Raw genomic sequence first — 13329 nt, 5'->3', positions numbered from 1 at the left:
GTAAATTCTCTGCTCTGCACAAAAGGTCTCATGAATTTCTAGTGAGAGTTCCACTTTCTAAGATTTAATCCTGAAACCATATCTGCCACATGGTTACCAAATCCTACCATACAATCCCATGAGGTAACTTGAGGAGAGGAGAGGAGAGGAGAGGAGAGGGGAGGGGAGGGGAGGAGAGGAGAGGAGAGGCGAGGCCCAAAATCATCCAGAGAATTCTGTGTCTTCCCAGTTTCAGTTCAGTGTCTTAAGCACTACTCCATTTAGTGTAATACATGTTAAGAAATGTAATTTGTCTGAAAGTCCTCTCTTGTCCTTCAGAATCTACAAAGCCCAGTGGTTGATGCACATATTTCTCAACAAAACTGGATGACCCAAGAGATCCCTGTCATTAAGGAACATCTTCCACAAACTCAAAACAACATCTATGAAATCTCTCTTCCAAAAATGAAGTCCAGCACCAGGGATAGTCTCTTCAATTCCCCCCAGAACACAGAGCTCAGTTATGAAGATCAACATGAGCAGAGAGGTCAACAAGTGGTCTTACAACAAGAAACGAGACCTGAGGACAAAGAAGATGAGATTCTTGACTTGGATCATCCTGATTTGAAGGTTGAAAATGGATGGAAGAAGTTAGATCCCACAGAAGATCACTCTCAGTGCATGACCAAATCTATAAATGGAAGGACAGATCACTGGACACCACGCCCAGACAGAGAATCCAAGTTGGAAGTGCTCAAATCTGGCTCACTCTATGATATCCGGGCTTACAAAGGGGAAAAGAAACCTTCCAAACTCTATGAAGAAGATGATGAAGAATTGCAGTATAAGATTCCCTCCAAGGATGTCTCACCAGAAATAGCCAAAGAACTGGAAGATGAACGGCAGGAGATTATCCGGAGACAAGTTGTGAGAAAAAGCAACACAATGGCAGAAAAATGGAGCTCCATGAATGAGTTGGAAGCCACTGACACGTCCTCTCTAAGCAAAGTTACAACAAAACCTAGGAAGAACTATGCCACTAGCTTTGCTCTTTGTTTTGACAAGCCTTCCCCAGAGTGGACAATCATCCCTGTCAATCCCGAAAATATAGACACAGAACAGATAAATTTTGCTGCTGCCCGACAGCAGTTTCTTGCACTGGAAAAGACTAATCCAAAGATGTTGATGGAACCCAAGAGACACGTTTCTTCTCCAAGAGAGATGAATGCAACAAGCCGTGTTTATGGGAGCAAAGAACCTCAGAATCCTGAAATGCCGAGGATGGATAAGGAATTTGATGAGTACAGCCAGAGACAATTGAGAGAAAACTCAATGGGAGGATACCTTCTCATTCTCCCCCAAGGAGAAGCCAGTTCTTATTCAGAGACTACTTTCATTTCTGCAGAAAAGATGCCCTCTGGCTTGGAGGTTGATATGAGCCCAGGGAATGTTAATGAGAGGACATCCAAGATAGAATCAGGAAACCCTCTGGCCAGGGTCCAAGATCCTGCAAAAGAGCCAGAAGTTAGGAATGAGACCCCCATTGAGCGAGAAATCAGATTGGCCATGGAGAGGGAAGAGAACCTTTGGAAGGAGAGGGGCATCCAGCGAATCAGTACCAGAGATGATCTGGTGGAGATCCGATCCATGCCGCTCCTCTCCTCCCCAGTCTCTTCTCCAGCTTCCTCCAGGAAAGGGAAGGATAAACCTCACATTTCCTTTTATGTCCAGAGGGAGATTGAGCAGGAAGCCAAGCGTGAGGAGGACCTGCAAAAGGAAGGGAGGTTGCTGGGAATGTATGACCGAGGACTTCGCCAAGAGCTTGCAGAACGTCGGAAAATATTTGAGCGGGAGGAGGAAGAGGCTCCCCTGCCTTCTCTGGGCAAACAAAAGAAACAGGGGGAGCTGCTGGAGACCCTGCGTGGAGACTCTGCACCACTCTGTTGCAATGTTGTCCCACCCAGAGAGGACAGAGAAAGAATTGGGAGCCAGAATGTGAACTGGAGCTCGGAGATCCATCAGCCCTCTTCAGTTCCAGTTGTTGGCAAGAAAACCCCAGGAAATGAACCAGCCTTAAAAATGTGCTCCAGTGCTTTTTCCCCAAAGATGGATTTCCATAGCCGAAGCCCTCCCTGTAGCCAAGATTTGAAAGCTCCAAGGGACAAGTTTGTGTTAAAGAAGCAACATTTTGCCATTCCGGTTCAGAAATTCCAATTCTCTTTTCCTGAAGAACAGGGACCACAAAGCCTTGAGAGGAAAGAGCATAAGCCTCAGAAAGCAGCTCCACGGGAGGAGCTCTATACGCTGAAGACATGGCGGCCCCGGACATCCATTCTGATTGACCAGGAGATCCAGGATGCTTTGCAAAGAGAACTGGAACTTCAAGAGCAGAGGAAAAAAATCAGTTTGACTGCACAGGAGCTCCCAAGTTCACGGGTGTCATCCCAAAGTTCAGGTAAGAGAATCAGAGAATAACAGTGACAGCATGGTGGGTTCTGACCAAGGATGTAGCATAAGTGCAGGAGACGCCGTAGTGCAAGCTGTCATGTTTGAAAAAGTCTCCTTACAACCATGGAATTATATTGTTCAAGGATGGTTACTGCTCAAGAGACTTCCAGTATTAACTGAGTTAATAAGGAATGCAAGTCAGCATTTGACACAGTTGGTCCAAATCCTTGGAGCTTGTTTCCTTCAGAGATATATTTGGCAGTTCTGTTTTTTGAGCTCTGTTCTAAAATCTTGTTCGGTGTAGGACAGATAAGCTGCTTTTAATATAACACTGCTCTTCTTTTAACTGACTTTTAAAAAATTGGGGCAATATTCTTCAGCCTAAAATGCTATCCTGCGTTTTCAGGCCTTTTATCCTCCCTTAAATGACTGAGATTAGTATATCTTATTACGCTTTGTTTAAAGCTGGTTTACAGTGATCTAAAATAGTACAGGAAGTCATCGACTTACAACCATTTGTTTAGTGACTGTTCAAAGTTACCATGGTTACCAATACCAAATTTACCAATGAAAAAAATGGCTTACGCTTGGTCCTCCATTTATGACCATTGCAGTATTTCCACGGTCATGTGATCAAAATTCGGGCTCTTGACAACTGGCATGTATTTACAACACTTGCAGCGTTCCAGGGTCATATGATCACCATTATGACCTTCCTAAATGGCTTCAATCAAGCAGAGTAAGTGGGAGAAGCCAAAGTCTTCATGACTGCATGATTCATTTAACAACTGCAATGATTCATGTAACCATGGCAAAGAAAGGTTGTAAAATAGGATGTGACTCACTTTAATAATTGCCCTGCTTAATAATGGAAACTCTGATCCCAATTGTGATTGTACGTTGAGGACTATCTGTATTCTCCAAATATTAGAATAGCAATTCACAGTTCTCAGCCATTAGTGCTAGTGAGGAATTCTGGGAGTTAGAAGCCTAACATCTGATGGTTGGAGGGCACTCTGCTAGAGAAGGGTGGCTTCTATTTTCAAAGACACCTTAACGTTTCTAAATCATCATTAAAACCACAGTTACAGATGGAGCCTATTGTAGCAAAACTGCCCCCCACTTTAAACACTCTTTCACAAGGCTCTGAAGGCCTGGTGTTGCCAACAGGACTGAGAAACCCAGAGTGGGATAAAGCCCATCAAGTGGTTTCTTTGACTGACCATGGGAGTAAAGAGTATTGTTTTTCATTGTTTGTATATTGGTTTTTATTTCTGTAAACCTCCCAGAGTCACTGAGAACGAGTGGGTGGCCATACAAAGTTTCCTAAATAAATAAATAATAATTTTTGAGTTAAATACACAATGATTAAAGTTCCTCGCACCATACTACTTATTCAGTATTGTATAATAATGGTGTTCAGGTTTATATACTTATTTGACTCAAGGACAGAATTAAGCTGGGGACTATCTAAATAATCATATAGCCAAGGATTAGAAGCAGAATTAGAGGAGAATGGGTGCAACCGTACCCACAATTTGATATAAACGTGTACCGTTGGTGGAAAAGGTAAATCTTCAAACTGACAGCATGAGTGGGGAAAATGAAATCCCAGCAACAGTCCCTTGAAGGTCTGTGGCCCAGTACTGAATTTATTTCATATCCAAAGGACTTCCATCACCCCATATGTTTTATTCTGGGAGGCTTAAAGTCAAAGGGAAGAGCTGAGGGCAAACTGGATTTATTATCAATCATATACAGGTAGTTAACAGAATAACAGAGTTGGAAGGGACCTTGGTTCTTGACTTACAACCACAATTGGAATACTAATGTCTGTTGCTAATGTCTGTTGACTTACACCCATTTTATGGCTTTTTCCCCCCCACAGTTGTGAAGCAAATCACTGCAGTTGTTCAGCGAATCATGTGGTCAATAAGCAAATCTGGCTTCCCCCATTGACTGGGCTTGTAGGAAGCCAGCTGAGAAGGTCGTAAATGGCGATCACATGATACTTTTGTATTTATGAAATACAACTGACATAAGTACATGCCGGTTGCCAAGTGCCCAAATTTTGATCACATAACTGTGAGGATGGTGCAATGGTCATGTGCAAGGACCAGTTGTAAATTGCTTTTTTCAGCACTTTTGTAACTTCAAAAGATCGCTAAACAAATGGTTGTAAGTCAAGGACTAGCTATAGTGAGCTATTATGTAACGTAGCCAAGGTTGGGGTTTTTTTTTGGGAAAGTAAAATATCAACTGAGGGCCTGAATGGAGTTCAGATTTGGACAGAGCTTTTGCAAAAATAAAAATTCTTCTCCATTCAATTCAGAACAGCCAAATAAATAAGCCCCCCAATAACAGCCATGAATCGGATACAGGTGGTAAAGAAGTAGAGCAGGTGTGTCAAACTGCCGGCCCGTAGGCTGGACACGTCACGAGGAAACCGCGCCCACCTCATTGCCAGCAATGGGGGAAAAGCTCCGATACATCATGCAATGTCACGTGACGTCACGAGTTTGACATGTATGAAATAGAGGAACTCAGGCGCAAAACAGGTTACATAGAAAATAAACACAGGGTCAGTCAAAGAGGACTCAAATGTCTATACACCAACGCACAGAGGATGAGCAATAAACGGTGAATTAGAAATTCAAGTAAATGTGGGCAAATATGATATTGTTGCCATTATGGAAACTTGGTGGGATGAAACCCACAAATGGAACACACAGCTAGAGGGATTTAAATTATTTAAAAGAAACAGAGCAAATAACAGAGGAGGTGAAGTTGCACTATATATAAGAAATAACAACATCTCTACAGAAATAAAGCACAACAATGATGAAAACTGTCTTGAATGCATTCAGGCCAATACAAAAGGGGCGGGGGGAATGACATTGCTATAGGTGTATACTAGGCCACCCAACCAAACAGAGGAAATAGATGAACTTTTTGCTAGTCAGTTGAAACACATCACAATAGTAATGGGGGACTTTAACTATCCTGGCGTCAACTGGGAGACAACTGCCCTCATATTTTTGCATATCTACTGTTACTTTAAAAATATCCACAGAATTTCTGGGTGCATGCAAAACATCATGTCCAGTTGCCAATCGGAGGACAACAAATGATGATGAAAAAGCGCTGAGTTCAGATTTCACTCCAATACAAGCTCCTCCCTTTTTTTTCTCCACTTGACTCCTCCTAGGATTTAGCAAGGGCCTTGTGAAGAAGTGGCTTGGCGGGATTTTAACTCTCCTATATTTTTCCTCCCCAGCTGCATCAGGAGATACTGGGAGGTACTCTGTCTCCTCTTCACCTGTTTTTGTTCCTAACTCGCCTGTGAGGTTACCTACTTCACCCGTCCTATACCGAACAAGTTTGACAACAAACTCCCCTGAATCAAACTTCAGAAGGTGCCAGAGTCCAACACAATCCAGGATAAGACCAAAGGAGGATAGGAAGGTAATAAGCAGGAAAGGATTTGAATTAAAGGAGCGTGGCCTTAGACAGGAAGAGGAGATTCTAGCAATAACAGTTGGTCAGGATGGCTACCTGAAGCCTCCAGGTTCAGAGACAGTTTATCTCAAAACAGTCAAGGAGCAACAAAAGTATCTTAAAAGACCAGAAGGATGCTTTTCACTGTTGTTAGAGGCAACAAGAATGATGGCTAAGCAGGCTGATCTTTGATAGGAACCACAGAACTCCAGTAGCAGAGAATATCTGTACTTTAGGGTTGAACGTGCTCTCTGAGTATGGTTGTTTCACTGCAGATGTTTCATTACCCAACTAGGAGACATCATCAGTGCTAGCGAGTGTGGGGTTTTCTCCCTGTTTATGTTCAGTAGCTTGACCACCCAGTGTTGGGGGGGGTACGTATTTTACTCCTTGGTAGTTTCTTGATTAGGGTATTATTTTCTCCATAACTAAAGGGAGGCCAGAATCTGGGTTTCTATAAGGCCAGCCTAACATTGTGCTTATTGTTCACCATGTGATTTGCTTCAGAAATGTCCTAATGAAATACGAGTTTCTGAATGTAAATTTGGACTGATGCTCTTTGCACATTCAGTTCATATAAGGAACTGCAAGAGTGGATGTAATACTCTAGATAAAGCAAGATCAGGAAATCTTGTTCAAAGCTGGGGGTAGAACGCTCTTTTTGTGCCCCAGAGACCACAGAGGATATGGTCATAAAAATAGGCTTGGCCATGTGATGACCCTCTTTACGACAGTCATGACTTATGACCTTAATTGCTAGTCTCCGTTACTGTCCTAAGTCAAAGACTATCTGTATGCCATGCTTGGCTGCAAAAAGGCTGTCAGTTACATGAACATCCATTTTAGCTTGAAAAATATGGGCGGAGAGTCAATCTTCCCCACAGTTTGCAAACTATGATTTTAACTCCTGCCTTCTAACTTCTTGTCCCTTTCCCCTATTTTCTAGTATGCTGGTATCGAACTCAACGATGAGATTGACACTGAGGTAAATTTTCTGGAAAGAAGCATATCTTGGCATTGCTTTTGGGTAACAGGAAAAAGATACCGTGTTCCCCCAAAAGTAAGGCCTGTCCACAAAATAAGTCCTAGCTGGAGGTGAGTAAGAAATCCCCCCAAAATAAGACCTGGTGCCTCTTTTGGAGGAAAAAAAAATAAGACCCTGGCTTTATTTTCGGGGAAACACGGTACTAGTTTGAAGACCTTTCCCCCTGGCATCTAACCACCTTCTCTGGCCCTTTTTTACTTGCTGTTTCCCTTGATGGTGCCTTCATAGCATCACCGGCCCAGAGTGCAGACAGACTGAAGTTATTCTTAACTATCATAGTGTTACAATAGTGTTTTCTCCTTAAGCAACCAACAAATTGCAGCAGTTTTACCATGGGTAAAATCAGACACCCTTCACTGACTATATTGGCAATAGCGTGGCCAGGTCCCCTTCTCCCTACCATCCGTGGTTTTATTTATTTTACATATTTATGAAATTTATTGACTGCCCATCTTACCCCAGGGTAACTCTGGGTGGTTTGCAATATTAAATAGATAAAATTTTACAAAACCTGTACATAATGGAAACGAAATAATCTAAAAAGATAAAACACTCAGCCCTAACTAAAAGATTGGGGTGGGGAGGGGTAGAGAGTAGGATGAACAGGTGTGGAGGTGAGATCTGTTATTAGTCTGTCAACTACCTCTAATGTGAAGCCCTCCGTCCATTGGAGACCCAGGCTAATTGGCAGAGCCAGGCCTTTAAGCTCATTAGTTCAACTATTTAGGTTGATCCAGCCTGGAAAGAGCTTGGCAATTGACTTGACTTCCCTCCTGTCCCCTGCTATGTCTCCCAAGGCTGGAAGAGGTGGCATCGGAAGGGGATTGAGTTCTTACAACTATTCCCATAGATTTACTTTATGAAAATCTTTTGCCCATCACAGCAAGGTCTCCAGAGTCATATCCAACCCATCCAATTTCCGATTCTAACCTGAGCTCCATCCCTGGGGACTAAATGGGCACACCATAAAATTTTACTGGCAAAGGCATAGAAGTGGTGGCTCTTGCTTTGATCTGCAGGGGTTTGGGTTATTTTTGTTTTTGTCTCGATGACTTGATGATCTCCCAGCAACTTGCCCGAGCAGATCCAGTCCTGCTTGGTTTTTCTGGGGAGTTAATCAAGGTCTTAAGATGCTGCAACATACTGTGCCTAATGGTGCATCTTAAATACTGTCCCTGGGTATGGCTAAATTGTGAGTCAGTATCCACTCTCTTTCTCTCTGTATATCTACTGTAAATGGAAAGGCTGAGACAGGAGTGTTCTTCCTATCTGATGGAGGGTTTGCTCTATCACAGGTTATGAAATCCATCAAGCCGATCTGCCGGAGGAGTGCCTTGGCTCAGCTTTGGGAAACAGGGCAGATCCGGAACATTGAGGATGACAGCGACTGATGAAACCATCCCCACTGTGTTATGCAATTCAAGCAAGGAATCAGATCTGCCAAAATGACTCTGGGCATGGTGCCAGCAGGGCTTCCTTCTGAGTTCTACACATTTAAAACTTCCTTCCACCTCTCTTTTAATTTAATTCAGTGATCAAATCTTTCCAACTAACTTAATTCAATCACAAAACTCTGTTTCTTCCATTATAAGACGTTCTCTGTGGCACGGTATGATCTGATCTTGCCCAAGGTTTCTGGGGTACCCTTCCTATCCCAAGCCTGCTACCCGAGTTGGCAGCTGCCTGCCATTTTCTTAAGACTCAGATTGCCTGAAATCCAGCGAAAAGCTTTGTAAAAATCAGAGAATATGACTGCTAAGCAACATTTTAATCTCTGTACTTTTCAGCTAAGCAATGACTGGGGGAAAAAAGGCAGCAAAAAGAATAGAAACCAACCAACCAACCAACAGAATACAGCACTGAATGAATTTCTCATCTTATGGTGCATGGACTTCCTCATCCCTTAATTTTTAATTTCTTATGAATGTCTCAATAGTTGGACATTGGGCAAATGGACTGAGCCTCTGAGTTTATGTTTCTATGTGTATTATGTCCTGATTTCTTGAGAGCACTAAAAGTCCTAGTTGGAAAGATCATATTGACTGGGAATTCTGGAAGTTGCAGTGCCAATACATCTAGAACTGTGGTGGCGAACCTATGGCAGAACCTCTCTGTGGGCACGTGCACCGTCGCCCCAGTCCTAGGCCTTCAGCTGGGTTTTATAAAACCTTTTCACTTTAGGCCTCTGCCGCTGTGTGCAAAAAAAAAAAAGGTTCAATCAATCAATTTCAAGTGGGAAAAAGAAAGATCTCTCAAAGTTGGAATTGATTGATTGAACTTTTGAGTCCCACCCAGTCTGCCGTTACCACCGCAGCCACGCCCACCCAATGGGCCATGCCCACCCAGCACCCGACGATACATAAGTGGGTTTTGGGTTGCAGTTTGGGCACTCGGTCTCTAAAAGGTTCGCCATCATTGATCTAGAAGGTACAAAGTTAGGGAAGACTAGTTTACAGGCAGGCAAGTGCAGGTCAGATTAACTTTGCTCTGCTTTACCAGTCATGTCCTCTTAATTTATGGTTCAGTGTATTGTGGATTAAGCAGGTAACATGAACATAGGATCATGTGAAGCTGTGTGCATTAGCAGCAGCAGCCGAAAATTTCAAACGGAATCCTTGTTTCTTTGCAAAGAAAAATATAACCATGGACCTCCCACATTTTGTATATTGTTATAGTGCTTCCAAATAGAGATTGCCTAACCTTTTCTATCTAAAGACATTCTGCAGCTATTCCCATTCTGTCAACAGATTTTTCTGGTTTAAAAAAAAAAAGACCAAAAAGATAGAAGGATTATAAACAGAAGATGACTTTGCCTATTTATGCAATAATCTTGTCTCCTTTATGGCTTTATGAGAGTTCCAGGGCATTTTTTTCCCCATTTGTCATCCTTTACACATGGCTTCTTTCATCTCTTTTCTTGCCTTGTAAACAAAATGTTAATGTGGGGAAAATGGGATTGTAGCAAAAGGGCAGCCTAACGAAATTGGGACAGTTAGGTTAAGTTGTTCATCCAGGAGGAACTTAACATTCTCCCAAATGCATAAAAGCATAGAAAAACTATCTGTGTGCTTTCATGGGACCCACTACATTTCCTTTCTTCTTTCTTTGGATTTATCCACCAGAATGGCCATCCTTATTCAGCTTACAGAGCATGTAGCACTTTCCTCGAGAACAAATTATAAATCACTGAATTGGTGATCCCCCTTTAAAAAAAGACAAATAAATTAAATATCTTGGAGGCTGAATTCTTAACCTTAACCCTCTCTTCTAGCACATGCCCCTTTCCCCCCAACCAAAGTAAAATATCAGCCTGCTACAGCTTTCCACTATCTTTAGTGTTATTGGTTTTTTTCAGCCCTTATAGGAAAATGTTTGGGGCTGAAGGATCAAGAGAAGTTGTTGGAACATGGAGGAAAAGTAAACAAAGTATGCAAGATGAGTACATTTATAGCAAAACATACTATCTGATGCTTTGAGGAAGGATGTTTCAAACAATTGCCAAGGAACCCTTGATTAGGTTTTCATAAGAGACCACAGGGGAAAAAGGGAAAGTTCACTTGAATGTAGCCTGGTGTAATGGACTGTGTGCATGACCTTGGGGAAGAAGATGCTACCTGGAATCCATCAGACAATCAAACCAACCAATCAATCAGTCAGAATAGAGGTGGAAGGAACCTTGGAGGTCTTCTAGTCCAACCCCCTGCTCAAGCAGGAGACCCTATACCAGGGGTAGGCAACCTCGGCTCTTTTATGACTCATGGACTTCAGCTCCCAGAATTCCTGAGCCAGCATGGCTCAGCTTGGAAACCTCTCCATTTCCCCTCAGCATGGCTGGCTCAGGAATTCTGGGAGTTGAAGTCCACGAGTCATAAAAGAGCCGAGGTTGCCTACCCCTGCCCTATACCATTTCAGAAAAGTGACTGTCCAGTCTCTTCTTAAAAACCTCAAGTGATGAAGCACCCACAACTTCTGAGGGCAAGCTGTATCCACTGGTTAATTGTTCACACTGTCAGGAAGTTTCTCCTTAGTTCCAGGTTGCTTCTCTCCTTGATTAGTTTCCATCCATTGTTTCTTGTCCCGCCCTCAGGCGCTTTGGGAAATAAGCTGACCCTCTCCTCTTTGTGGCAACCCTTCAAATACTGGAATATTGCTATCATGCCCCCTCCCTCCCCCCCCCAGTACTCCTTTTCTCTAGATTAGCCAAACCCCAATCCTGTAACCATTCTTCATATGTTTTTGTCCCCTGGCCTTTAGTTGCTCTTCTTTGCGCTTTTTCCAAAGTCTCTTAGGAAGGAGTAAGCAGTTAAAAGTGGCAATGAGAAGTTTGTACCTTCAGACTTGCAAGAAGATTCTGTTCATCTTTCTGTTAATGTAGCCCTACAATAAAAAAAATAAGAATTAGTTGGTGTATGTCTACTGTCTGCTTTACTTGAGAGGGTGGACAGCAGTTTTGCAAGTCTGGAAGTACAAAGTTCCCACCAGCCACTTTTAACAGTTTGGTGTCTTGTAACTTCTTTCTCTGGCCTTTAAGACACTGGGAGCTCCTGCCTCTCTTGTCTGATTGTTTCTGAGGTAGTATCTCTTCCCCTCTTTCCCAAAGGACATCCACACATTTCCTTTTAAGCAGGGGTTCTTTAATTAATACATTCCATGGCCTGATTTTTTTTTTTAAAAAAAACCCTCCTGGAGTAGCTGATAGCTTATATCAGGGGTAGGCAACCTCGGCTCTTTTATGACTCATGGACTTCAACTCCCAGAATTCCTGAGCCAGCCGGCTCAGGAATTCTGGGAGTTGAAGTCCATGAGTCATAAAAGAGCCGAGGTTGCCTACCCCTGGCTTATATAGTTAAGAGATTGCTCCTGAAGACCAGCCTGAATTTCCTCCCTAGTAATTTTAAGCCACTGGATCTACACCTCTCTTCTAGAACAATAAGGAAGCTCACTCTCCTTGTTGTGTGACAAGCTTCAAATAGTAGGAAACTGGTATGATTCCTTCGCTTGTATTTTTTCTAGACTAAACATACCCAGATCTTTTCATTGTTCCCTGTAGGCTTTGCTTTCCAAACCCTTCACCATCTTGGAAGCTCCATTCCAAAGTGACTCCAATGTGTTACTAGCCTGTTTGAACTGACCCCCAAAACACAGTATTTTAAATGGGCCCAGACCAGGGCAGAGTAGAGTAAACCAATTGTTTTCCATGATTTGAGACTCTATGGTCTTCTCATGCACTTCAGTTGCCTTTTCAGCAGCAATAAAGCATTGCTAGCTCATGTTTAGTTTATTGTTTACTCCTCTAGAAATCACACAAATGCACAGCATAAGTGTATTATTATTTTTTTTTGGCCCAGGATAAAACCTGATAAAAACCTTCAACGCATGAAACTGAGTGGTGGAAAATCCTATGGTAGCACCTGGGAGCCAGCGAAAGTTGTTGATTCCTGCTAAAAAAAGATAATCACAAACAAATAACATTAACCAGGTTTTGTGTGTGCTGTGCTAATCCACTGGATAAGTTGGCAAAGTACCTGTTCAAAGCTTGAGCAGAAAGGGAAAAAGATTATTTCTTCTTGGGGACACCCCAGTTCTTGTGACAACCTTGTCATAGTTCTCTGCCAAACTGGAGCCAGTCTGTTTGAGTCAGTCTCTTTCACCTTGTTCTGTAAACACTGGGGCTTCCGGATTTTTACCTAGCTTCCTCATAAGAGCAGTGAGATATTCTGGGATTCCCATTTTTTTTGAGCACATTCCATGGCCTGATGTCACTGACACAGTAAAAAAAAAAGCCTTTGAATAATCAAGCTGCCCAGAGTCGCCTTATCGGTGAGATGGGCAGCGTATAAATTTAATAAATAAATATATCCTGAAGCCAGGGTGGTCAACTGAAGGACAGTTCAACAGCAGCTAGTGTGGATTACAGTTAAACGGATTTAAACCCAGTGCTTTGTAGTTTCCACTACATATGGTTTTAAGGTTTTATTGGTTGTAGTTTGGGCTATAGATATAGTTTAATTTTTAATATTTGTATTTTTACTTGTATTTTACTGTTGTTAGCCGCCCTGAGTCCTTGGGGAGATAGGGCGGCATATAAGTCCCAATCAATCAATCAATCAATCAATGTCCAGTGTCCCTTTCAGCATCCTTGAAACTTGTTTGCAAGCATAAAAATTAAAGGGAAGCCCCGAGGCAACCAGCAAAGGCAGCCCCTTTCCTGGTCCTCCCATCGCAGAGACTTTTGGTATGCATAATCTCTCTCTCTCTTCTTTTTGGCAAGCTGAGCTTCCAGGCCCCCACAGCCAATCCACACGGGTCACTTCCTCTCCTGTGTGATTGCAGTTTCTTGGGCCAAATTACAGAGTGTG

At 42.6% G+C, this 13329-nt stretch overlaps 1 protein-coding gene across 2 annotated transcripts in view; it reads left to right on the top strand.

Annotated features, from left to right (window-relative positions):
* The window catches only part of MISP (mitotic spindle positioning), a 31761-nt gene that overhangs the window by 14343 nt on the left and 4089 nt on the right, over positions 1–13329 (top strand). Inside the window, exons 2-5 of one of the 2 annotated variants that reach the window (XM_081313426.1) lie at positions 319–2434; positions 5705–5892; positions 6872–6910; positions 8266–10396. In XM_081313426.1, coding sequence (XP_081169552.1) covers positions 319–2434; positions 5705–5892; positions 6872–6910; positions 8266–8361 — 2439 coding nt within the window. In that variant the 3' untranslated portion in view covers positions 8362–10396. Of the gene's footprint in view, positions 1–318; positions 2435–5704; positions 5893–6871; positions 6911–8265; positions 10397–13329 lie in introns of those variants that run through there. The other variant, XM_081313427.1, reaches the window with a different exon arrangement.

Source organism: Vipera berus (genome assembly GCF_964194415.1).
Source record: "Vipera berus genome assembly, chromosome: 1".
NCBI lineage: Eukaryota > Metazoa > Chordata > Lepidosauria > Squamata > Viperidae > Vipera > Vipera berus.
Note: the sequence above shows the minus strand (reverse complement) of the source record. Positions and strands in the feature narration are given on the sequence as shown.